Source organism: Solanum pennellii, chromosome 1 (assembly GCF_001406875.1).
Source record: "Solanum pennellii chromosome 1, SPENNV200".
Taxonomy (NCBI): Eukaryota; Viridiplantae; Streptophyta; class Magnoliopsida; order Solanales; family Solanaceae; genus Solanum; species Solanum pennellii.
The window spans coordinates 109,013,229-109,037,363 of record NC_028637.1 but is presented as its reverse complement, the minus strand read 5'-3'; the positions used below and the strand labels follow the sequence as shown (position 1 = coordinate 109,037,363).

General features: G+C 32.4%; 3 protein-coding genes across 3 annotated transcripts in view; all 3 read left to right on the top strand.

Annotated features, from left to right (window-relative positions):
- Positions 1-4,929: 4,929 nt before the first annotated feature.
- Positions 4,930-13,062, top strand: LOC107001094 (O-fucosyltransferase 6). Its single transcript, XM_015199271.2, has 17 exons — positions 4,930-5,270; positions 5,341-5,400; positions 5,492-5,582; positions 5,665-5,741; positions 6,354-6,442; positions 6,550-6,733; positions 7,263-7,444; positions 7,773-7,875; positions 7,966-8,297; positions 8,494-9,914; positions 10,027-10,265; positions 10,405-10,503; positions 10,658-10,852; positions 11,485-11,577; positions 11,653-11,748; positions 12,206-12,346; positions 12,777-13,062. The coding sequence occupies exons 1-10, from the start codon at positions 5,088-5,090 to the stop codon at positions 8,819-8,821; spliced, it is 1,629 nt and encodes a 542-aa protein (XP_015054757.1). The 5' UTR covers positions 4,930-5,087; the 3' UTR covers positions 8,822-9,914; positions 10,027-10,265; positions 10,405-10,503; positions 10,658-10,852; positions 11,485-11,577; positions 11,653-11,748; positions 12,206-12,346; positions 12,777-13,062.
- Positions 9,756-13,087, top strand: LOC107001100 (uncharacterized protein ycf39). Its single transcript, XM_015199273.2, has 8 exons — positions 9,756-9,914; positions 10,027-10,265; positions 10,405-10,503; positions 10,658-10,852; positions 11,485-11,577; positions 11,653-11,748; positions 12,206-12,346; positions 12,777-13,087. Exons 1-8 carry the CDS (start codon positions 9,794-9,796, stop codon positions 12,951-12,953), a joined length of 1,161 nt encoding a protein of 386 aa, XP_015054759.1. The 5' UTR covers positions 9,756-9,793; the 3' UTR covers positions 12,954-13,087.
- A 5,784-nt stretch (positions 13,088-18,871) lies between these two features.
- Positions 18,872-24,135, top strand: part of LOC107007628 (nitrate regulatory gene2 protein) — a 9,001-nt gene continuing 3,737 nt past the window's right edge. The window contains exons 1-2 of the mRNA XM_015206320.2: positions 18,872-20,724; positions 20,980-21,182. Of these exons, the coding sequence (XP_015061806.1) occupies positions 19,197-20,724; positions 20,980-21,182 (1,731 nt within the window). The 5' untranslated portion in view covers positions 18,872-19,196. The remainder of the gene's footprint in view (positions 20,725-20,979; positions 21,183-24,135) is intronic.

The following is a 24,135-nucleotide window of genomic DNA, read 5'->3' as shown; positions in this document are numbered from 1 at the left end:
TTTGTTGCTGATTTTGGCTTCATTAAGTTGATCTATACATTCTTTTCATAACCTATGCATTTCATTTAAGTATTTCTTTAAATTTTTTTTCGTTTATGTTGACCAATTTAATAAATGTATTGATAAATGGGTATTTGATTAAATTATATATTTTTATGTTAATAATAATTATTAGGTTAAGAAAATATTCGTTAAAGAAAACAAAATAAGAGAGTTAAACATAATATTATAAATTATAATGAAAATAAGTATTACAAAACTAAGCTTGAAGGGTGGGTTGTGTAATTAGTTTTTTTTTTTTTTTGGTTATAATGATTTCCTAGAGGAATAGTTCAAGTTGAGTAATTTTATAAAAGAATATTCATAAGCTGAGTGATTTTATTGACACAAAATAAAATTGAATGACTTTTTGAAATAATTTTACATACTTGAGTGATTTTTTAAGATATTTACTCAATTATTATTTGAGTAACTTTTTTTTTAAAAAAAAAGTGTCCATTGGTTGTTGTAGTGGATTAATTCTTGTCTAAATTGGAATACTACAAATCTACAATGACAGTTGAATGAAGAAATTTTTTTGCAAAATGTGACTATTTTAGCATTTAATATGATTTCTTATCAATATTTTCAGTATATATTGAAAACGCAATATTGCAATTTATTATTCTTTTGATTTATGTATTTTTTTTAATTTGTTTGATTCGAAAGAACACAATTCTTTAATAACATAAATGAGAAAATTATGGTAGAAAAATATTTTTTAAAAGGAACACATCACTTAAAATTCTCACAAGTTGCAATTTCAAAAGTAATTAATTGTATTACAATATTTCAATATGTGTATTTGTATACATTATGATTTTCATGTTAGTGTGTATAATGTCATTTGTATTTATTTATTAGTCTGTATTCATTTAAATAGTCATTCCAAATGAATTTGTAGTTATTTAATAAGATATTTGTATCCATATACTTGTGTAAACTCATGTTCATTCAGAAAGGGTATAACATTGGTTTGTATATTTTTCAAAAGCGTATATTCTTTCTTAAAATTTCCACACAATTTGTATTTTAGTAATCAAAATGTACAAATTTACAATCATAAACCAATCAAAATTTGTATTTCATGACAAAAATGTATTATTTTTTTTATCATTTATGTATTCCAAAAATATTATATTAAATGTGTAATTTATAGAAAATCTTTCAAATATGATTCTAAATTATTTTATATTTCAAGCATCCAACAAAAAAAAAAAATTCAAACAATTCAAAACTTTTGAATGATTTATCCAAATATTGATATTTGAAAATAACACTTCTTTCCGACTCAATTCAATATTTTTGAATGATTTATCCAAATCTTGACACTTCGATAATGACATTCAAATTCAACATACAAAACATACAAATACTTTTGTATTTCAATACTCTAGTAAAGATTGAAAATCTTTTGAATAATTTCTAAAATTTCTTAGAGAAATGGAGGATTTTAATTTTAAAAAGTTAAGGATCAAATTATTTGAGATTATGGAATAATGAAAGAAATCTTGTTAGGAAAGAAAAAAAATTAAAGAGAAAAAATCGGTAATTGAGTGTTTTGTCTTTTCTTTTCACCAGTAAAAGAGTCAGAAAGTAGGCCCAATTCAAGAAATAAAAGGAAAATAAATGAATTATATTTTATTTGCCAAAATATTGATATTTTTAATAATTATTATGATGTGTAGATATTTTTAAAGGAAAATTATGTTAGGAGTTTTTGGCTACTTAGTTAATTTATGGTTGAATTATATATGTGGGCTCAAGTGGACTTAAACCTTTTAGATTAACGTGGCCTATTCAAAAAAACTTATCACATTGCGTTGCACCCTTTTCTAGACTTCTTGTGATGAAAGATCATGTCATGGATATGGATGAAACAATATTTTGTTTTAATTTTAGGAAAAATTGTAAGTATTTTTGAGTTAGTTTTTAAGACAGTTGCATTTACCTTTTGAACGTTGGCAAGACACAAATCATCACACTATTATTTATAACATTGATACTTTGACAATAAGCAAAGTTTAGATGTTGAACCAAATAAGTACTACTCCATTAATAAAAATCTGACACAAAAAATAATTAATGGATTGTTTGAAGTTTGAAGTGCACAAGTATCAACATGGTCTTTGGGTCATTTATTATAAAATTGTCCGTTACTAGTACCAAATTCAAATGAAACAAAATGAGTCAGTCCATTTTAACTTCTTACTAATATTTGGTTGAGTGAATCTCAAAATTAGAGACAGAGGCTCCTTCCTTTAAATATGAATAAAAATATGGATTACACCAAATATTTCAATAGGCCGACTTTGTCTTGGCCTATGGGTTAGTTAATTAATGTTGTTTTAATTCATTTTTTTTGAAATTATAATTAATAAAGATAAAATTATAATTTTACTGTGCTAATTAGTGTTATCTTAATATATTTGACATTTCTAAACTAAACAATTAAATAGGGATGGAGGGAGTACTTATTATGATTTCTCTATTTATAAGTACAAAATTTTCTATAAAATTCACCCCATTAATACCTTCAGTGATGGTAAATATTCCCTCTGTCCATAGTTGTTTGACAGGTATACTAAAAATAGATGTCGAAGATTAATTGTCAATTTAAACAATCAATAAAATAATTAGTAATTTTTTTCAATTCTTTGCTTAATAATTACTCCATTTTGTTCAATTGAAAAGTTATGTAGACTTTTGATATTTTTGGTATAATAGAATTACATTCATTAATCAAATTACACCTTATATTAATTTTTTTTAAAAAGAAGTGCATGACCTTATTCTAATAAACAATTGTGAACGGTAAAACAATCATGGACGAAGAGAATGACAAATTGTAACAAGGTAATTAATTCATCACAATAAATTGTTCTTCTCATGAACAATTAATCACCTTCTCCATACTGTTGACTTTTGTAGGAATAAATTACTCAATAATACTACACTACTAATTCCAACATAAGCTTTTCTCAATCTTCTCCAACTTTTTGATTTAAGAAATAAATACTTCCTTTTTAGTTGTTATAATTTTCTTTTTTAGAATCAAGCCATAAAAATTTTAACTAATATTTTACAAAATTTGTAATTATATTTAACACTGAAAATTTGTTAAGTTGACTTGAAAAAAAAAAAACGGGAGTAGCTGATATTTTCTATGGGTATCAATATATATAATAAATAAAGTTGTAGTTGGTTACATTTGTTCCTCTCCTTTTTTGCAGCAATTGTGACTGTATGGATACATGATAGAAATTATTTTAAATGGAAATGTAACATGTCAGACTAAAACAATTAAAAAGCCTGCAATGTACAAGACAAGTTGATTAATATGTTAATGGTGTTGAATCTCAGATTACGACTTAGCCAATCCTAATATACATGCTTCATCATTGCAGATGTGGTTTTAAATTGTTTATGATTATTAGGTGCGACCTAACTAATATCTTAATCATCACTTAATTAGCAAACACCATCCCATCTTAAAACTTTCTCAAGCACCTAATCCAAACTATTTATATATATGTTTGGTTGTGGGTTGTTTTGACATTTGAGCAGCTAGCTAGTATGTTGACTCTGAAATGTCTGGTCCAGGCGATCGTGCCAACCATAAATAAACACAATTGAAAGCACTTCCATTAACATATTCTCCGAATAAACAAAACAAAATACTTAACCAAAACAAAAACTAATATCTCATATCTCTATACTCACATTACATTGAATGTCAAAAATCAAATTAATTATGTATGTATGGGATTCGCAATATAAATCATCATTCAATTTCATGTAATTCTATCACAATTAACCTTAATTTCTATATTCTTACTATATTTTTGACAATTAGGCCTTAGATTTGTTGTTATCAATTATATATGCGCATATTTTAAAATCAATTATATATGAGCATATCATTACTTGAGTTTTACGTTAAAACTAGGTGCGTCACTATCACATTTCATCAAAAATACTTATCCATTCATTTTTATTTCTTTCACAAAATTAGTTAGCACACCTTTTTAATAATAATAAATAAAGTATATACTTTTATTGTGATCTCTATTAGTCGATGCATAAGTCTTACATTTTTTTGAAAGATGATTTAAAATGAGTAATTATTATTAAATAAGAGTAAATAGGGGGGAAAATCTTGATTTATTTAAGTGGATAAATAAGAATGTAAAATCTATTATTAATATTAGATAAATAAAAATAATTTATTTTTGATCCATGGTAAATAGAAATTAATGAAAGATTTACTTTTTTCATTTCATATTATTTGATGCATGTTGACTTGAAAACTATTAAGAAGTTTATAGTTTAAGGTGTATATTTTTTAATAAACTAATCTTATCAATGATATTTCAAAACTCTAAATCTTACTACTGATTTTACATAGTTATTTAATAGTAAGAATAATATGTGAAAAAGTTATAAAGTTTTTTTCTAATTTGGTAAAATGGATAAATAAAATAAAATAATCTTAAAGAATCAAGTAATTTTAATTAATTTGTCTTAAGTTCGTCTTTCTTTTAAGAATTCTTTTTAATTATAATTTTCCAGTTATATATTTAATATGTTAAAAGTTAAAAAACATAAAGATACATTTTTTAGTTTAAAATTATATAATATAAATTTGACATGGTATGAGAATTGAAAATGGAAATGGAAACAAAACTAGAAAAAGAGCACAGAAACTTTTGGTAAACAGGTGTGTAGGTGGGCCAAAACATATACGGGAAAATGAATTAACGTGTTGTTTGTCGTTTTCACCCAAAAAAGACGTAACACGAAAATTCCTGCGTGTCAATTTAACTTTAAGAGTTGATAGTAATATGATTTTGGTATATACATATTTAGGAGTTGGTAATTAGGGAAAAAGTGTCCTAAATTCTGTGCGGAGAATTAGGCTTAGCGAAACCAACCTAAATCACTATTTTTGTCTACCAACTTTTTCTTCTTCTTTCTTTGTACTCAACCTAAAGCAGGCAGGATTTATATATAATCTACTCTAAAACCGAACCAGATTTTTTAGAAACATGAAGAAGAGAAAACATGAGACGTTGTTTCTTGTCATTCTCCATGCTCTGCTTTTCAGAAGAAGAAAACAACGCATTCACCGCTTCCTTACTCTTGCCTCTGCTTTATTTGCTGCTATTCTGTGCTTAATTCTGTTTTTCTCTCCTCCCATCCACCAAAATCACCTTATCAATCCCATCTCGGTATGTATACCCTGTACAACATTTTCTTTCTTTGTCATTCATTTTTTCTGATTCTTTTTATTTCATTCAGTTCATTAACGGCACGGGGTTTCGCATGAACCTGCAAAAAGAGCATATCTTTCGTGTTCCGGTGAGCTCTATTCTGCCTATACGTAAGATTCTTTTTTATTTTTTATTTTTTTAAAATCTGAATTCTGAAGCTCCTGATTTTTAATGTGTAGATGGGCGGAGGGAGTTTAAGCGGAGACGTATGGATTTCCAAGCAATCCAAATTCTATCATGGCTGCAGCGATTCCAGCAATAGTTTTCCAAGTGGGTGCATTTTGTTTGTTTTACCCCCTTTTTCTAATTTTTTGTTTTCTTCGTCTGATCCCTGACGCTGTAACATTTGCAGCGGCAGAGGTGAATACTCATCCCAATAGGTACTTGATGATTGCAACTAGTGGAGGCTTGAATCAACAGAGAACAGGGGTAAATATATTCTTTTACCCTAATTCTAGAGCCCAGAGTCTTATTGAAAAAAACCTCTATCCACTGGTGGTGGTATATGTTGTTGTTGTTGCCAAGTTTTCTTCTATGTGTTTGAATGTTGTTCTTCGGAGGATTTAAATTCTAAGTAATTGTGCAATTTTGGTAGACACAACTAGTGCAGATTTGGATAAGATACAAGTTCAAACGTTCAAAAATGTTAAACCTCCTTGTGGATACCTGAATGACATTTAAATTGGATGGTTAGCAATTGTACAGTGAAAAAGCAGTTTCAATATTTTAGCTTCTGCTTTCTAAATATGAACAAGAAAATTTTCACTTGTAAATTGAAATTCTGATATCATTCACCAGCAAAATATTATTACTATTAATGTTACCGGTGACATGCAGCTGCATTTTCTGTTGACACTGTCTTGTCAACTGTGCAATCATGAATCAGCAAGTCCATTTCTAGACACCATAAGAGTTTCTATTAAATCTGAGATACTACGAGCAGATTATTTTGCCGCTGGAATTCTAATTATTATTTGCATTTCTATGTTAAAAGATTGCTAAATCAAATTTGAGTTCAAATCATTTTCTTGCTGGATGCAGATTGTAGATGCAGTTGTTGCAGCTCATATCTTGAATGCCATCCTAGTAGTTCCAAAACTCGACCAGAAATCCTATTGGAAAGATTCAAGGTTTTATTTGGAAGAATTTGTGCACAAACGCATTTTATGACCTATCTTTTTGTTTGTTAGAGTGTACTACAATTCATGAACGTAATCATTCCTTTTTTTACGTGCAGTAACTTCTCTGAGATTTTTGATGTCGACTGGTTTATCTCACGAATCTCGAAAGATGTCAAAATTATTAGGGATCTTCCAAGAATCGGAGATAAAATCATAACTCCATATACAACACGTGTTCCAAGGAAGTGCAATGCCAAGTGTTATCAAACTCGCATCCTGCCTATTTTGAAGAAAAAGCACGTAAGTCCTTTACAAATTAATGGGACATGTTTGCCTTTTCCAGTGCATCAAAACATGATATCATCGACATGGAGCTTTGTGTACATCACATGATTTGTGGTCCTTAGTATTCTATTGTTCTTGTTGCATTGCACATGTATGTGGCAACTTGTGCTGAAATGTACTATTTTCCCATCCATATTGCCCTAATGCACAACCAAGTCATAGCATTTCAAAATTTGAAAGTTCAAGGTACAGAATGGTAGACACAGATTTACTTATCCATACAACACAAACTCCACCTTGTTTTCAGGAAAAAAGTGTAAGTCCGAGCATATCTTCTTGACAATATCTGTGTTGTTGAATGCACAACCTGTTGGGTGGGGTGGTGAGGGGATTCAACGTCTTAATGTACAGAGTGTCTGTGTAGTTTATTGCACATTTCTTGTTTGAGATTTTCCTACTGGCCCTTAAAGTATATCTAGATTAACTAGTTTGTTTTTGGATGTAGATTCTCATTTTGTTTACTCTATATTTTGTTCTGATGCAGGCCGTTCAGCTAACAAAATTTGACTATAGGCTTTCCAATCGATTGACTACAGATATGCAGAAGCTGAGATGCAGAGTCAATTATCATGCATTGAAGTTTACTGATCCCATAACTGAAATGGGCAGAAAATTGGTTGAAAGGATAAGAATGAAAAGCAGGCACTTTGTTGCCTTGCACTTGAGGTAATTTTATTAACATTTATGTACAAAATATGTTTAACACAAATGTTCTATCTTGTTCATTAATGTGTTTTTGAAAGAATCTCTTTTTTTCCCAACAACGCAAGCTGCTTTGTTGAAATATAGAAGGCAAAAGGGCTAGCCTTTTGGGCGTTATATTGCTGATCTGATAAAATGGTTATTTATGTGTGTTCTAGTGTTATTTTTTCAGATTCAGTGACATTCCTTTAGAAATTGAATGTTGATCTTGTCATTCTTGATTGTATACTTCTCTAAGTCAATATTCTACAACTGGAACATGCTTGCTGAAACTTGTTTACCATGTTCTAAGGTTTGAACCAGATATGCTTGCATTCTCTGGATGCTATTACGGTGGAGGAGACAAGGAAAGGAAAGAACTAGGTAAAATACGAAAGAGGTGGAAGACATTACATGTGAGTCACTACCCATTTTAGTAACTATTAGTCCATACGTTGCCCCTACTTATAGTTAATATGGTATTACTTCTTTGGCATTACTTGCAGGCAAGGAACCCCGATAAGGAACGAAGGAATGGAAAATGCCCTCTCACTCCAGAGGAAATTGGCCTTATGCTTAGAGCACTTGGTTTCGGTAATGATGTTCATATTTATGTGGCATCCGGAGAAATTTATGGTGGAGAGGAGACATTGGCTCCTCTCAAGGCTTTATTTCCAAATTTTTATTCCAAAGATACAATTGCCAGCAAGGAGGAATTGGCACCGTTCTCTTCCTTCTCTTCTCGGATGGCTGCGTTAGATTTCATGGTTTGTGATGAGAGCGATGTTTTTGTATCCAATAACAATGGTAATATGGCAAGAATGCTCGCAGGAAGAAGGTAAGCTACTTGATGATTTTGACCAGAATCAGTTTAGCTGACTTCACAAAAAAACAATTTTCCATCTTATAAAATAATTTTGACGAAGGATACTCCTACAAATGCCATATTCTTTACTCAAATACCATGTTATTTTATTTGTTAGTCTGTCACTCCAGGAAAGGGTAAACTTTTTAAAATCTTTTCCGTGTTTCAGGAGATATTTTGATCACAAACCAACTATCCGCCCAAATGCGAAGAAGCTTAATAATTTGCTCCTTCATCGAAATAACATGACATGGGAGGAGTTTGCTTCACAAATTCGAACGTCTCAAATAGGTTTCATGGGCGAGCCAATGGAGGTAAAGCCAGGCAGGGGAGAGTTTCATGAAAACCCAACAGCATGCATTTGTGCAGATTCTGAAATGGATAGCGGTGCTGCTACTATTTCAGGTATGGGTGAAGCAAGTGATGGTCAGGTAGGCGAAGAAGATCAAGAATGGTCTGATACAGAATATACAGAGAATGAACTTGAAATTCGATGATGCAGATGAGTCAAAAATCGAAGATGCTTTTCTTGGATTAAAGAGAAGTTGCAGATGGGGGGCAGGCAGGTCCTCATTTTGAGTACTAGCTTCCATTCATTGATTAACAAGATAACAGTATGGAGCAAACAATTGTACAGTGGAAAGTAAGAGGTTGGTTCTCCAGTTTTGCTAGTGAATGGTGCCGTTTTAGGGAAGAGAATGACTGAAGTTAGATGCATTTAAATACATAGAGAGAGCAGGAACAAATAAACAACTTTATGCTGCATTGATTCTTGGAATATCGATTACTCCTCCAAAGGAGAGGTAATGCTCAAAATATAGGAAGAGTGTGTTGTTGGCGTTGCATGTTTATAAGTTGCTGTTTTTTTTTTGTTTTTTTTTTTTAAAAAAAGAAAAACATGTGTATAAGAAAAACTCGGTTTTTGCCCTGCATTTCTTTCGACTGAATCAGTCATTGGTAGTTGGAATATCAACTGTTTAATATACTAATCGATCAGCTTTAGTGCCATTAGTTAATTTGTCTTGTAGCTGCTACCAATACTTTTGTTTGAAGACAAAGCACCTTTAAAATTCTATATTTGTAGTAACCTAGAGAAAAGTCAAAAAAAGAAATTGACGTCCAACTTGAGATCATAATTTCTTCCTCCTTTTTGAAATTAAGGGAGTAGGTTTTATCCCTTTGTCATTGTTTTAATTTGAACTCCATCAACATTCTGGAAGCTAATTCAAATTCAAACTAATAACGAAAACTCTCTTGTCTAATTTGAATGAAGTATATATAATATATAAAGAAAAATGTCTTTTTTATATTAAAGTTTTTAAAAATTAAAAGGTGATGTGTAAAGCGGGTAACCAACCATAGGCTGTTTGCGATGAATGAATAAGATAGTGGACGTGGCCTCTTCTTCCCCAACCAATTTTGTCATTTATTTATACAAAAAAATACAATACAGTTGTTCTCACTCTCTAATGGCTTCCACCCTCTACGGCCACCTTGCTACCCCTACTCTTCCCTCTCGCAAGCTATCTTCCTTGTCATGCCCAACCATGTTCCATTCGGCACTTTCCTTTTCCATCGCCACTACTAAAGGTAACTACACTCTTTTCAATTTTATTACCCTTAAAATTGGATTTTTATTACAAATACATTACCCACTAGTAATAACATGATTCCAACTCATTTCTTAACTTTGGTCACGTAGCCAAACATGGTTCCGTACCTAAGGTGGTGTGCAATGCTCAGAGTGCTCCGGCGGCACTCAATTTAGCTCCGGGAACACCTGTGAGGCCGACTAGTATACTAGTTGTGGGGGCCACCGGCACATTGGGGAGGCAGGTAGTGAGGAGAGCATTGGATGAGGGCTACGACGTCAGATGTCTTGTAAGGCCTAGGCCTGCTCCTGCCGATTTTCTTCGTGATTGGGGCGCTACGGTTGTCAATGTAAGTAGGAATGTCATCCACTTTAACTTTTTAATTGGATTCAACATTTATGTTTTCATCACTAATCTGCTGCAGTTTTGACAATTCATTTAAGCTTGTTCTTTTATATATTTGTGAAAATTATTTGATCTCTGCACAGGCAGATTTAAGCAAACCTGAAACAATTCCAGCAACATTGGTTGGAGTCCATACAGTTATTGATTGTGCTACTGGACGCCCTGAGGAGCCTATAAAAACTGTAAGCATCCATAGGGGTGAATAATTGATCCACACTCTACTTAAGGAGTTTAGGTTCTTGTTCAAATGAAAATGATCTGATTATTTAACTGTCTTGATTCTTTTATTTACGTTAGTGGCTTGTCAAGCATATTTACTTTATCCATTCATTTTAGGTAGATTGGGAAGGAAAAGTGGCTCTTATACAATGTGCAAAAGCCATGGGCATTCAAAAATTTATATTTTTCTCCATTCACAACTGCGACAAGCATCCTGAAGTTCCTCTGATGGAGATCAAACACTGTACAGAGAAGTTTCTCCGCGATTCAGGCCTGAACCACGTTGTAATTCGGTTATGTGGCTTCATGCAGGTATCATCCTCAGATGATTTTATTTGGTTTGGAGAAAGTATGCCTTATATATGTACATTTTGACCACAAATCATATCTGAAAACTCTTGAAAGGTATTGCAATAAGTTAGATTCACAATAAACCTATTGAAAATGGGAAAGCATTTCTTATGCTCAAAAGATGTGTAAATCAGGGTTATATATATCACGACATTGTAAAGGGACACCTCAGAGTGTCAAAAGGCTATCAATATACTAGTTGAAACACCGAGATCTTGCTACGTGAAATTTGTAATGCAGAAACAGAGAAGCTTGACACATTATATTCTTATTATCTACAAAATTATGAGCTTTGATTGAGTTACGAACAATCTCTACATATCTTAGAAGGAGAATCCAGTGAATGGTAGCATGGACTGCCCTTTTGATCTTACTGATCAACTCTTAGCAGTTGGGAAAAAAAATACAAAGCTGCCCATACAATAGTTTCTAAACCAATTAATAAGGTAAAAAAAATACAAAGCTGCCCATACAAATAGTTTCTAAACCAGTTGATAAGGTGTTATTCCCGTATTTCCTTTTGCCATGTCTATTGTCCTTCAGTCGTATTATTCATTGACTTAGTAGTTAAACGTTGTTTTCATTTGCTTCAGGGCCTTATTGGTCAATATGCAGTGCCTATATTAGAAGAGAAATCTGTATGGGGAACCGATGCTCCCACTCGAATAGCATACATGGACACCCAAGTAAACTTTCCACTTAGTTTCTTTTGAGTCTATTAAACATAACTGGTAAATAATTTTATGCAAAATTGCTTCTAGGATATTGCTCGGTTGACATTCATAGCTTTACGCAATGAGAATATTAATGGGAAGCTTCTCACTTTTGCTGGGCCTCGGGCATGGACAACCCAAGAGGTAAGAAGGATCTCCATTTTAAGTATTAAGATTAAGTTTCTTTGGGAACTTACAATGTAGCCATTTTTGGTATTTTTTGTTTCTGGTATTGGGGTAAGCAACAACAGATGCTGTTAATATCGAACTCTTACCTCTAAACCAAGTTCATTTTGAAGCTTCTTTAGAGGTTAGACCATCAAATTTTCTGTTAAGGATACTCTTGATCTTCTATATATGCTAGGCAATTGGAAAAAAAGTCAATCCACTTTTTCGAAATAGCAATACCTTTCTCATTGTCAATATCATTTTACGTTGATACCCAGTAGGAGTAAGTTCCCCGCAAAAAGCTAGAGTAAGCTCTTTCTCATTTTGCATACTACTCTTTTGTTTTTTTTTCCTGTATTTGTTATTCTCTCCCTTCTCTCCTGTTTGGATGATATCTATTACCTTCTTGTCAAGTAAGTACTCATTGAATCAGGTGATAACATTGTGCGAGAGACTTGCTGGTCAAGATGCCAATGTGACTACAGTGCCTGTGTCAGTTTTGCGATTTACACGTCAGCTGACTCGGTTGTTTGAGTGGACGAATGATGTTGCTGATAGATTGGCATTTTCAGAGGTAGAATTCTTCTACATTTACATTTTGTACTTCTTATTCTTTGTTTAAATGAGTGTTTCTTCATATTATTAAATGCAGTCTAATATTGTTCTGGTTGTTTGTTATATCTACTACATCATTTCCTTTTCTTCTACTAGATCATTTTCTTTCTTCTCATTGTTTGCAATGTTTCTTTCCAAAAAATGAACCTCTTTAAGGTAAAGGGAAAAGGTAACTCTTTTAATAACAGGAGTTGGGGTGTGAGGGGGGCAAGGATGATGTATTTGAATATGCTGTCCTCGACGAACTGACTGTTTATATTAGTGAAGAGAGTGTGTTCATTTGATTTTTAATAAAATAGGGGGGGTAATTAAATTAAACCCGTGTGTAAATGGTGCATGTCCACCAAGACAAAGCTAATGAATGTTAGTGGTGTTGTGGTAATTTCCAGGTTTTGACAAGCGATACTGTGTTCTCAGTTCCTATGGCAGAGACATATAACCTTCTGGGTGTGGATGCAAAAGACGTCAGTTCACTGGAGAAATATCTGCAGGATTATTTCACCAATATACTGAAGAAGTTGAAAGACCTTAAGGCTCAATCGAAGCAAACTGATATTTTCTTTTGAAAAAAGTACTACTTTTCTTTTGTGTTGTTGTACAAGTGACATCCTTTTGGAATTTCCTACTTATAATGTAAAGAAGATAAAGAAAGAATATGACTAACTTTGATTCAAATGAAAGCTACTTTAATTTTCTGAAAGCATAACCTATGAGAGAGAGCAGGAATGTAGTGCATTCTTGGATGTTCTAACATTACAGTCTGAAAAGCAAAACAACCTATTGATATACCCCTGCTCATCATGGTAATCAGTTTATGCTGATCATATCAACTAACTACGCCGACGCCCAAATACGAATTTATGTCAAATGGAATTTTCAACTACATTTCAGTGGCTTCTTCTTTTCTTCACCGTAATAGAAATTCCAAGAATCATCATCACAATATGTCAAAGAATATATTCTACCTTTAAGACTTTTAACTAACCATTCATTTAACTGAGAAGCTATAAATTTATTAAATAAATAAATATTTCGATATTAGTATTTTATAGCAATTCATATTATAATTTCATAGCACACACGAAATGACTCTTGGGCTGGTTCTAATAGTACGTGGACCATTATTGAAAGGAAAGTAGTAGTGTAACAAATAAAGGAGCAGGACAAAAGGCAATATATAATTAAACAAATTTAGGAATAATCTAGGACCAATTATTTAGCATCCATCAATTCACGACTCTTGGACTATATTTTGGCTCATGGCATGACTGTGACTTGTGATCAGCGGTTTATTTCGTACTAGTAGAGTAGTAATAAACTTTGTCCAGATTTTTCAATTTCGCTCTAGTGCACAGCCAGTTAATACTCCCACATTATTAATTCTCCTTCAATTCTATCAAATCTTTAATTAAATTCAAGTTTCTTGTATCATAATCAGTTTTATATATTACTAGCACTAATTAAGGTATAAAATTGTTTGAAGAGATAACTTTGATGCAGACAAGTCTGGAGCTGAAAAGGAAGTAGGCTCAACATGCTGAGCAAATCATAATTCAGATCGAATTAGCAACGAAGAAGTCTAGTAAAAACATAAAAGACATACAATTGTGTAGATCATCAACGTTTTGTTAATAAAGTATCCAATTCAAATATAAATTTATTGAGGAACAATTATTCTGATTAGTTATGTATGCAAAAATAGTAACAAGTGAAATTAAAGAAACTTTTGGGGTAGGATCGATGCTTCTTAAGGAATAGCATATATATAGTTCCAATAATGTTTTTTTTTTTTTAAAAAAAAAAGAATAGTTCCACACATGAATAGCAAGCTGGAAAGTTTAATGCAACAGTCCAAAATATACACAATTAGTGCAGCACATGTTAATTACATGGAGGATCACTTAATTATCTTGTGGGGACCAACTAATTTTATACTGCAAATAATTTTTAAGAGTTCTTTATATGATTCGAGCTAACCTAAATGGATCATAATGTAGTAGCCATAGGTTGTAAAAATATTAAAGGCTTAACTTGTCCACATAATTTAATGGGAAACTTACATAAATATACTATAATAACAAAATATTTACCATTTATAGCAATAATATTTCTTTTTCACTTGATCACTTTTAATTCATTTATAATACAAGTTTAATTCATATTACAAAGAACAATTCTTTATTCATATATAATACAAATTTTAATAATAAATAATTTATTTATTACACATTTTAATTCACTTATAATACAATGTGTCAAATTTTTACCAAACAAACATAATATATTTAAAAAATAATTATAATTCATATATATTACATACATAATTCACTTTTAATACATATGATAAATTTAACATATGATTGCTATAAATGGTAATAAATAAAAAGTATTGCTAAAATCAGTAATTATTTATTAAAATATATCAATTTATGTAATTTTTCCTAATTTAATTTACTTGGACTTAATTTTTCCACCAATATTTTCTTTCATTTTAATTTGTTTAACATGTTTTTAATATATTTTTAAAAAATAATCATTTTCTTTTTCAATAATTTTTTATTAAAATTTATACATGACATGTTTGAGACTATACATAAAATTAAATGATATACTTGATATATCTTTAAGATAAAACTATAAAAATTTTATTTTATTTTTAATTTTTAAAATTAATATGAAATCAAGACAAACGATTTGAAACTAAAGAGTAAAAAATAATGTTTGTCTCTTTTACAATTTGAAGAGAAGACAACTGTCATAGGTATCTCTTATGTATAAAAATAAAAATCTTAAATCAAAAAGTATATTATATATATTATGCTAAGCAGATGTTGGATGTACGTATATGTGTTAATTTTGAAAAAGATTATTTTTTCCGTCTTATTTTACGTGACATCACTTGACTCGACACGAAGTTTAAAAAATATATGAAGACTTTTGAATTGTTTACTAAATTGTTCTTCAAAAGTGGACTCACTTTTTTCTCTCCTCATAAATGTATTAGAATACTCCTTCCGTTTAAAAAAGAATGACCTAGTTTGACTTCAAACGGAATTTAAGAAAAGAAAAAAAAACTTTTTAATCTTGTGGTTCTAAATTAAAATTATGTCAAATGTACCAAAATGTCCTTTGATCTTGTGGTCTTAAACATGTCACGTAAAAAGTTAAAATTAAAGTATTGGCAAAAAAGAAAAAGAGTCATTCTTTTTTAACAGACTAAAAATCAAATAGGGTCATTCTTTTTTAAACGGATGGAATATGATTTAAAATTAAGTGCGACCAACAAGGGTAATAGAGGAATCTTACCTTTAAATACTTACTATATAAGGAAACGTGACATTCTTTTTGGAACTAACCAAAAAAAAAAATAGTGTCACATAAAATAGAATAAAGACAGTATATGTATATCTGTTTTGAGAAACTGATAAAAACTAAATATAAATAATAGTTTGTCAAATAAAACATGAAATTATGCTTTGTCTTGTTTGTACAAGCTGATTGCGCCCATATAATTAGAGCTTTTTTTTTTTTTTTTGAAATTTTCAAATGGTGTATTTGCCTTTGATAATAGAGTACTACTGTATCACATGCATGGATTTGAATGTACAAATTAGTAGTACTTAGCTTGAGGACCCCGCTAATCTCCCTTCTTCTTCTTCTTCTTCTTATTATTATTATTATTATTATTGCGCATATATAATTAAAAAAGAAGAGGTGATTGTGTCGAACACCTATTGCTAGCTTATTTCTATTCAACTGCTCGACCAATCAAAAGTTCGAGTTTTATTTTTGGTGCAAAAATCTAATTGTTTATTATATCAATATTACATTAAATTAAAATTAAGAAAGTAAAAAACTCATAGATGATAATTTCTACTTATTTTGCATCCTAAAATGTATAGGAACTATGAAGTCGTTTGCTATTATTTTCTCATGCTCAAACTTATATTTCAAAAGACAATATATATATATAAAAGACATTAATTGACCACGTGCACTACCATGCTCGTCTCCTGAAATTTTATATTTCTAAATCAACTCGTAATTATTATTGACAAGCTACTTAATACTCCATAATTAACAGTTCATGCCACTGTTATATATATAAAAAAATCATGTATAAAATATACTTACTTCTCGTACGTAGGATGAGTCCAAATTATGTTATATATCTATGCATTAAATCTTTTTACTTTTAGCAAAAATAATACTTTATATATCTCGGTAGGGTTGATTTCAAATTCTATTCTTTTTATGTGTTTTCTATTTAGTTTTTTTTATATATATTAGAGTTTGGATTAAATTTGTATTAACGTCAAAAAATCTCATAGTAGGGGCAAACAGCTCCCTAAAAAATGATTTTGTATTTATAACGCCTAATTAAGTATGAAAAAATATTTATCGCTATGCCAAACGGCTTATTCATTCATATCAAATGAGTATCAATATATGCTGGAAACGGAAGAGAGATACACCAAAAACATCTTTTCTTTTTTTCCCTTTTGAAAATATATTCATTCATTGAATTATAAAACTTTAGTACTCAGATTATCACTATTTATTTTCGTCCAGAATCATATTATAGTAATTTTTCATGTGTTTGTTAACATACATATTTAATTTATGCGAATATCCATTGAAATTAATTGGCCGATTAGTCTCATTTACAACTCTTAATCATAAAAACGGCTATTCGATACGGTGTTTTGCTTGCAATTCTAACTCTTTTAATCATCATTTGTTATAAGTTAAATGCCCCTAATGCAACAATTTTCAAAAAAAAAGTGATGAAGAACATAAGTAACCTATTAAAGTCATGATAAATGTGTGAATATGTCAATGCATATAGAGTTTAGGAAAATGGTAAAACTTACTCTTTAAATTAATGAAAAGGTCATAGTTTATCTTTTGTTAATAGTTGGATTAGATCTACAACTTTCATCTCACTAGTTTATCTTATTATATATAAAATAATAGTTGGCTAAGGATAATAGTTTTTCAACGTCTAGACGAGAGTCAAATTTATGTGCAATTAGTACTAACATGAAATTTGTTATGGACTAAATTGTGTTATGCTATAAATATGAGTGTCAAATGGACTAAGCAAAGAAGATAGAATCAATAAATAAACGAGTCATTACTTCAATTGAAATAAATTAAATTAAATCGAATTAACAAATCCGCTTAATTTTTATTCATATAATTTATTGTACATAAATAGCGTATCAAACAAATAAAACAATCCTCTATAAATATCCTTTTCAACTGGTGCCTTGCTTCTTCTTTTTTCAACCTATCGTCCTTCTTAATAACTATTCCTCTTTTTTTTCTTTTCTTATTAGTGCTAAAAAGATGAAAATTTCATTATCCGCCCAGATTTCATTAATAGTGATAAGTTCGATTTTGAAAAATTAAAGATTTTGTAAGATATGTAAATGCCCAATACAATTTCGATCGATGAGGTCTTCAATTAGGCAATATATTAACACAACTTTTATATGGACTGAAGTGAATAAATTGAGTTAACAAGTAGGCTGGTTAATAACTTACCCAAAACTTGTACTACTATAATAATCTTCTTTTTTTTAATAATATATAACAATGGTAGAGTTTTGAGAGGTGGGGCATGAAGAGTGAAAATGGGGTCAAATAATTTGCATAAAATGGCAAAAAGAAAAATGGTATAACAGTGATCATGGAGATGTTCTTTTTGAATGATTCAATGAGTGATAAGTCCTGAAATAAAGAAACTTTATAGCATTTCACTGTCACATTTAATCCAATCATTACTGTTACCTCATTCATGCATATTCAATTTTAAATAAAGACTTGCATATTTCCCCAAGTTTTTCATTTGGTCCTCAATCGTCAAGCTTTGGTATAAATTAATCAAACTTTGTTGTCCATGAAAATACTATTTTTTCAATGTTTGAATTGATTACTTAGTGGAAAATGCTTTATGCTTGTAGATCGATAATAGTCGATCATTGGCTCTTGCAATTTGAATTAGAATATACATACCAATCATTCTTTGTCATTTTCATGCCCAAATAAAGATACCTAACTTTTTTTTTAAAGTAAGGGCATTTAAAAAATTATATGACATTTTAATGGTAAAAAGGCATCTAATATTTGACAATTTAGTTTTCTATTTTAAGGTTATCTTATTCATGAAGGTTTAAAAGTATGACTATATTGGACCTAGATTGACTTGGACTTATCTTTGTGTTTGGTAAGTAACAAGAATGTTACCTATAATTTAAAAACTTTTAGAGTAATTAAAAAACTTTTTCTAAAGACGTTTCCAAATGCATTTTACCACATGGTAGAGTTTTGACCAAACTAAAATTACAAGTAAGACTAGTCCAATTTGAATGCAACAACCTTCCATTTCCACATATACACGCTTACACTTTTTCCTTTAAAACCACAATTTATTTATTACTAATGTTCACCAAAATAATAAATTTATTGGTGTTCACCAAAATAGGTAAGTTATTTTTTTGTTGTTAATGAGCTAGTAGGGGGGTAGGTTAGGTTAACCATTGAAATTGCATGTTAAATGCCATTTTTAATCAGCAAAAAGTAAAGAGTAGCAATAATGTATTCGTCCATCTCTCCCTAAATGTTGAAAAAGCAGAGTGTATTCACCGGTCTTCGTCGGAGCAGCCATTTTTCTCTTTATATAAACGGACGAATTCTCTGCTGGCAAAGATTCCCTCTGGGATGCTTCTTTCATTCATCCATCCCTCTCTCACTATGACTTCTTTTCCCTTTTTATTTAATTAATAATTCCCCAATTTTAAATTATGGGGTGCGCAACCTCTAAGCATGATGACTTGCCGGCGGTCGCTCTATGCCGTGAACGTTGTGCCTTTTTAGACCAAGCTATTCACCACCGTTACGCTTTTGCGGAAGCCCATCTAGCTTATCTTCACTCATTGAAATCCGTCGGCGCTTCTCTTCAACGGTTTTTCCAAAATGATCTCGATCTTTCTACTTCATCATCTGGTAGTCCTCTTTCCCCGCTTCTCAATCTCCCCCCTCATCCCAAAGCTGAAACTTCCTCTGCCCTTCCTCATCCACTTAAAAAAATTCACCATTCTCACTCTAGTTCCGGTTCACACCTTCACTTCCACTCTGAATCCGACGAAGATGATGATTCCGGTTCCGACTCTTTGCATCACCATACGGAAACCCCTACTCATGGTCAGTTCACTTATGGTGATCATCAAAACCTAGGGTTCGGAGCACCACCATATCAAGTTGGTAGCGCCGGTGGTTTCGGACCACCATATCAAGTCGCCGGGGCCGGTGGATTCGGACCACCATATCAAGTCGGTGGTGGGTTCGGGCAACCATATCAAGTCGGTGGTGGGTTCGGGCAACCATATCAAGTCGGCGAGGCTGGTGGTGGGTTCGGGGCACCATATCAAGTTGGTGGTGGTGGGTTAGGCGCACCATATCAAGATGGTGGTGGTGGTGGTGGAGGGTTTATGCATATGAATTACATGAGGAAACAAACGACGCCCTCGGTGACCTATCATCAACGACCCATAAGTCCGGAGACTGTTCGTATGGGTGAAGCGTCTTCTTCCTATTATCCCTATCCTTATCCCAATAGTAACAACCCTAATTCTTACAACAACTATCCGAATTATCCCAATTACGCTGGTGAGTTTTTTTCCTCGTCGATTCAAAGGCCGTATGGTGATTCATCTCTACCGGCGCCATCTGGAGCTGGGCCTTCGTCAGCTCCTTCAACTTCAAAACCGCCTCCTCCGCCACCCTCTCCACCGAGGAGCTCACCTTGGGATTTTCTGAACCCTTTTGAGACTTTTGAGAGTAATAATTACCCTACACCGTATACGCCAAGCCGAGACTCGAGAGAGGTTAGGGAAGAAGAAGGTATCCCTGATTTGGAAGACGAGGATTTTGAGCACGAGGTTGTTAAGGAAGTTCACGGACATCAGAAGTTTGTCGAAGGCGAAAGTGAAGTCCACGGAGGGAACCATTCAAAGGCAGTGGCAGAGGAGGAGAGAGAGAAGCAAAGTGATTCGGAGTCGCTATACCATGGGAGGCCAAGTGCGTCAATGGAAAATGAGCAGGTGGAGTTTGAGGTACACGTTGTGGATAAGAAAGTGGTAGATGAGGAAGGGAAGTCAGGGCATGGGGGAAATGTTGCTGGGTTCAGAGCTCGTGCATTCAAGGACGACTCTGATGTTGTGAAAGAGATTCAGGTTCAGTTTGAGCAAGCTTCTGAATCTGGAAATGAGCTTGCTAAGATGCTGGAGGTTGGAAAGCTTCCCCACAATCGTAAGAACGCCACATATCAAGGTACTTAGTTGTGATCTCAACTTTTGGTTTTTATGCCTTCCACATATCTAGTTACTTCATTGTAATATAAAATTATGATTTTTTTTTTGCTGTTCATCATTATGCTCGAGAGATTTGCAGATGAGAATACTGTTCTATTTGTGAATGAAGTTAAGGTCTTTCTGTTGCATAGTATACTGGACATGTTAGTAATTTAATTTAAAGGCTGTCTCGGTTGATTTTTAACTTCTATTTCTTGGGATTTCATGGGGACAGTGTCTTCCAAGATGTTGCATGCAATTTCACCTTCATTGTCTGTAGTGTCGTCACAACCTTCTACGTCAAAGAATGCTGCAATTCAGATTAATGATCCTGCTGCTTCAGATGTGGAAGGAGATGTTAGTTCAAGGTACAAGAACCTTTCTTCAACGTTAAACAAGCTGTACCTCTGGGAGAAGAAACTGTATCAGGAGGTTAAGGTATTATTTCGTTTTGTAGGTTGTCTATTTTTTTCACTGTTCACTAGAAACATACTTTGGACGGCTTCTTTTTGGAGGGCAGTAGTTTTTTTGTTCAGTAGCTCAAGTGATTGGAGGATTCAAAATAGTTTCTTCTTCATCTGTGATTATTGTCTCATTACATCTCTTGGTGTGGCTTGCAAGTGGTTTAATTGGTAGTTGGCATTCGATTCATTTGAAGCGATCTCAAAAAATCTGTGTGATAATCCAGATTTGCAAATGCAATACATCTGAACTTGTTACAATCTGCTGTTATTTGCTAATCCCCGAACTATTGAAAATGGTATGCATATACCTTCCGTCATATTTTGGTACATCAATGCCCCTGCCGTTAAAAAATTGGAAGGTATTTACCCTTCTTTCTAACGGAAGATCAAATATGAACACGTGGCGCAATCCTACGGATAGACCCGTTTGACCAATTAATTAGACCCAAAATTTAAAAACCAACCCATTTTTATTTTAATCCCACCTGAAACCCATTTGACCCAAATTATAACACCCATCTTCCTAAATTCATACAAATTGAACCTGCCAAGATAATGGTCTATCTAAATTTTTCAGATCTTCCATGACCTTTGCACATTAAAAACATTACTAAAATAAGTCAAGATCCTAAACAACAACAATTAAAACGGGAAGAAAGAACAAAGTTCACCTAAAAATTATTAGTAATTAAAAATCATAAACTAACAATAAGGATGGCCGGAGTTTGAACCTGTCCGGACGGATCTGAAAAGAAAAACAACGTGAAACAGATTACCGGAGTTGGAGACACACCGGTGGTTTTTGGTTGTTGGAAATTGTTGAAACTTTGAGCTTCGCCGGAGTTGTTTGGTCGGAGCTTTGAGCTTGCTGGCTGGATATGGGTTTTGTTGTTGTTCGCTTGAGCTACGAGCTTCGCGCTCACGGTTAATGGCTGTTTTACGACGATATGGTGGTTTTGGTTTGAATTTTGTTTGGTTGTTGCTTGCTGCTCGGCGTGGGTTGGAGGGGTATTCGTGGTCACTGATTTGGGGTCTGATTTTGTCTTTGTTTTCTGGAAGATGGAGGTTAGTTCAGTGGTCGATGGCTAATGGTGAAATGGGTCTGGTTCGTGGAGGTGTTTCCGGCGGTGTTTTGGTGGTGCCGAGCTGGGTATTTTAATTTGGGTCAAAGGGTTTCGGGTGGGTTAAAAATAAATATGGGTTAGGTTTTAAATTGGGTCTAATTAATTGGTCAAACGGGTCTCTCTGTAAGATTGCGCCACGTGTTCATATTTGATCTTCCGTTAGAAAGAAGGGTAAATACGTTCTAAATTTTTAATGGCAGGGGTATTGATGTACCAAAAGTATGACGGATGGTATATGCATACCATTTTCGATAGTTCGGGGATATATTTTTCCTTTTTCCCTTTGATAATTTTGAATCGTAACAGAAATTTAATTGGGTCTAATTAATTGGTCAAACGGGTCTCTCTGTAGGATTGCGCCACGTGTTCATATTTGATCTTCCGTTAGAAAGAAGGGTAAATGCGTTCTAAATTTTTAACAGCAGGGGCATTGATGTACCAAAAGTATGACGGAGGGTATATGCATACCATTTTCGATAGTTCGGGGATATATTTGTCCTTTTTCCCTTTGCTAATTTTGAATCTTCATAGAAATGGTTTGTAAACTTCTGTGGCTAATGTTGCTTGTATTTCCTCTTCCTGGGAACTTATGAAGAAAACATTTCCTCTGCAGAGGATTTGAAGGTTATGGGTTCCAAATAGAAGCCTGTTTGGATTGTTTTATTTTAAGTGCTTTAAAGCCAAAATAACTTTATTAACACTTTTGTGGTGTTTGGGTAAAATAAGAAAGTGCTTTTAAGCACCTTTTGTTAAGCTAAAAAGACAAAATAAGCTAAAATCCATAAGTTAGAATTACTAACTTATGAGTCAAAAGCTATAAGCCCATCCAAATAGGCTCTAGAGTTGCTTATCGGTTGATTCGATTCATTTTTTATATGATATCCGTTCGGTTTATTGGTTATCGATAATCAAACCAATACGATATCCATCACGTTTAAGTGGTTTGCAGTGCTCAACGATTTGTTATCGGTTTAAACGATAATAAAATGTCTACTAGGTGCCAACCGTTCAGTTATCAATTAACTGATAAACCGATATCAATAACCTATAACATTTTTATGATTCAATTCATCGGTTAAACCAAAATTTGCACACTCCTATTTGTAGCAATTTCAAATTAACATACAATAGTTACCAAATTAAGTACTGGATGTTCAATATATATTTAAAAAGTAATATACTGCGATATATCATGACAATAGTTAGAAAAATTAAGAGAAATTTTATTTTAGTATAAGTGGAAAATAAAGGAGGAGGAAGAAGAATGAAGGAATTGACAAGGCTACGCAGCAGCAACATGGAAGAACCAACAACAACTTTAGAACCCCAAGTTTTTCTTACTTTTCATTTTCTCTTTAATTCCAAAATTAATTTGAATTTGAGTAATACTTTCAGCAAGTTCTAAATTTGGTTGTGATATCTTTTTAGTTTGGCCGTTGTTGGCATTTAAAAGTAAAAAGAGAAACAAAATGAGACCAACTTTTTTTTTCTTTTTTAAAAGAGTGAAATGAAATGTGACCAGCGGAATTGATCCCTGGTTCAAGACTGGGCAAAGATTCAGCTGGTTCCTCATTCTCCACTGAGCTAACAACAGAACTTATGGCTTGGTTCCCTACTACATTTTGTTTTATATTTAAAGGGTTTTACATTATAGATAGAAGGTTCAGGTGAAAGTTACTGGTTTGCGGGAACCCACATAAGAAACTGTAATCTACCCCTACTCCTCTGTCTTCCTTTAGTTTGTCATAGATAACCTTGCTTGTTAATTTTGTTGAGCCTTAAAGAGTACCCCCCCCCCCCCCC

What these genes read in the sequence shown, in the direction of transcription:
- LOC107001094 (XM_015199271.2), top strand. Translation starts at nt 5,088, where the DNA reads ATGAAGAAGAGAAAACATGAGACGTTGTTTCTTGTCATTCTCCATGCT. An exon ending in CTATTTTGAAGAAAAAGCAC is followed by an intron (nt 6,734 to 7,262) that starts GTAAGTCCTTTA and finishes GTTCTGATGCAG; the next exon opens with GCCGTTCAGCTAACAAAATT. An exon ending in AGAGGTGGAAGACATTACAT is followed by an intron (nt 7,876 to 7,965) that starts GTGAGTCACTAC and finishes CATTACTTGCAG; the next exon opens with GCAAGGAACCCCGATAAGGA.
- LOC107001100 (XM_015199273.2), top strand. Translation starts at nt 9,794, where the DNA reads ATGGCTTCCACCCTCTACGGCCACCTTGCTACCCCTACTCTTCCCTCT. An exon ending in TAGCATACATGGACACCCAA is followed by an intron (nt 11,578 to 11,652) that starts GTAAACTTTCCA and finishes AATTGCTTCTAG; the next exon opens with GATATTGCTCGGTTGACATT. An exon ending in ATAGATTGGCATTTTCAGAG is followed by an intron (nt 12,347 to 12,776) that starts GTAGAATTCTTC and finishes GGTAATTTCCAG; the next exon opens with GTTTTGACAAGCGATACTGT.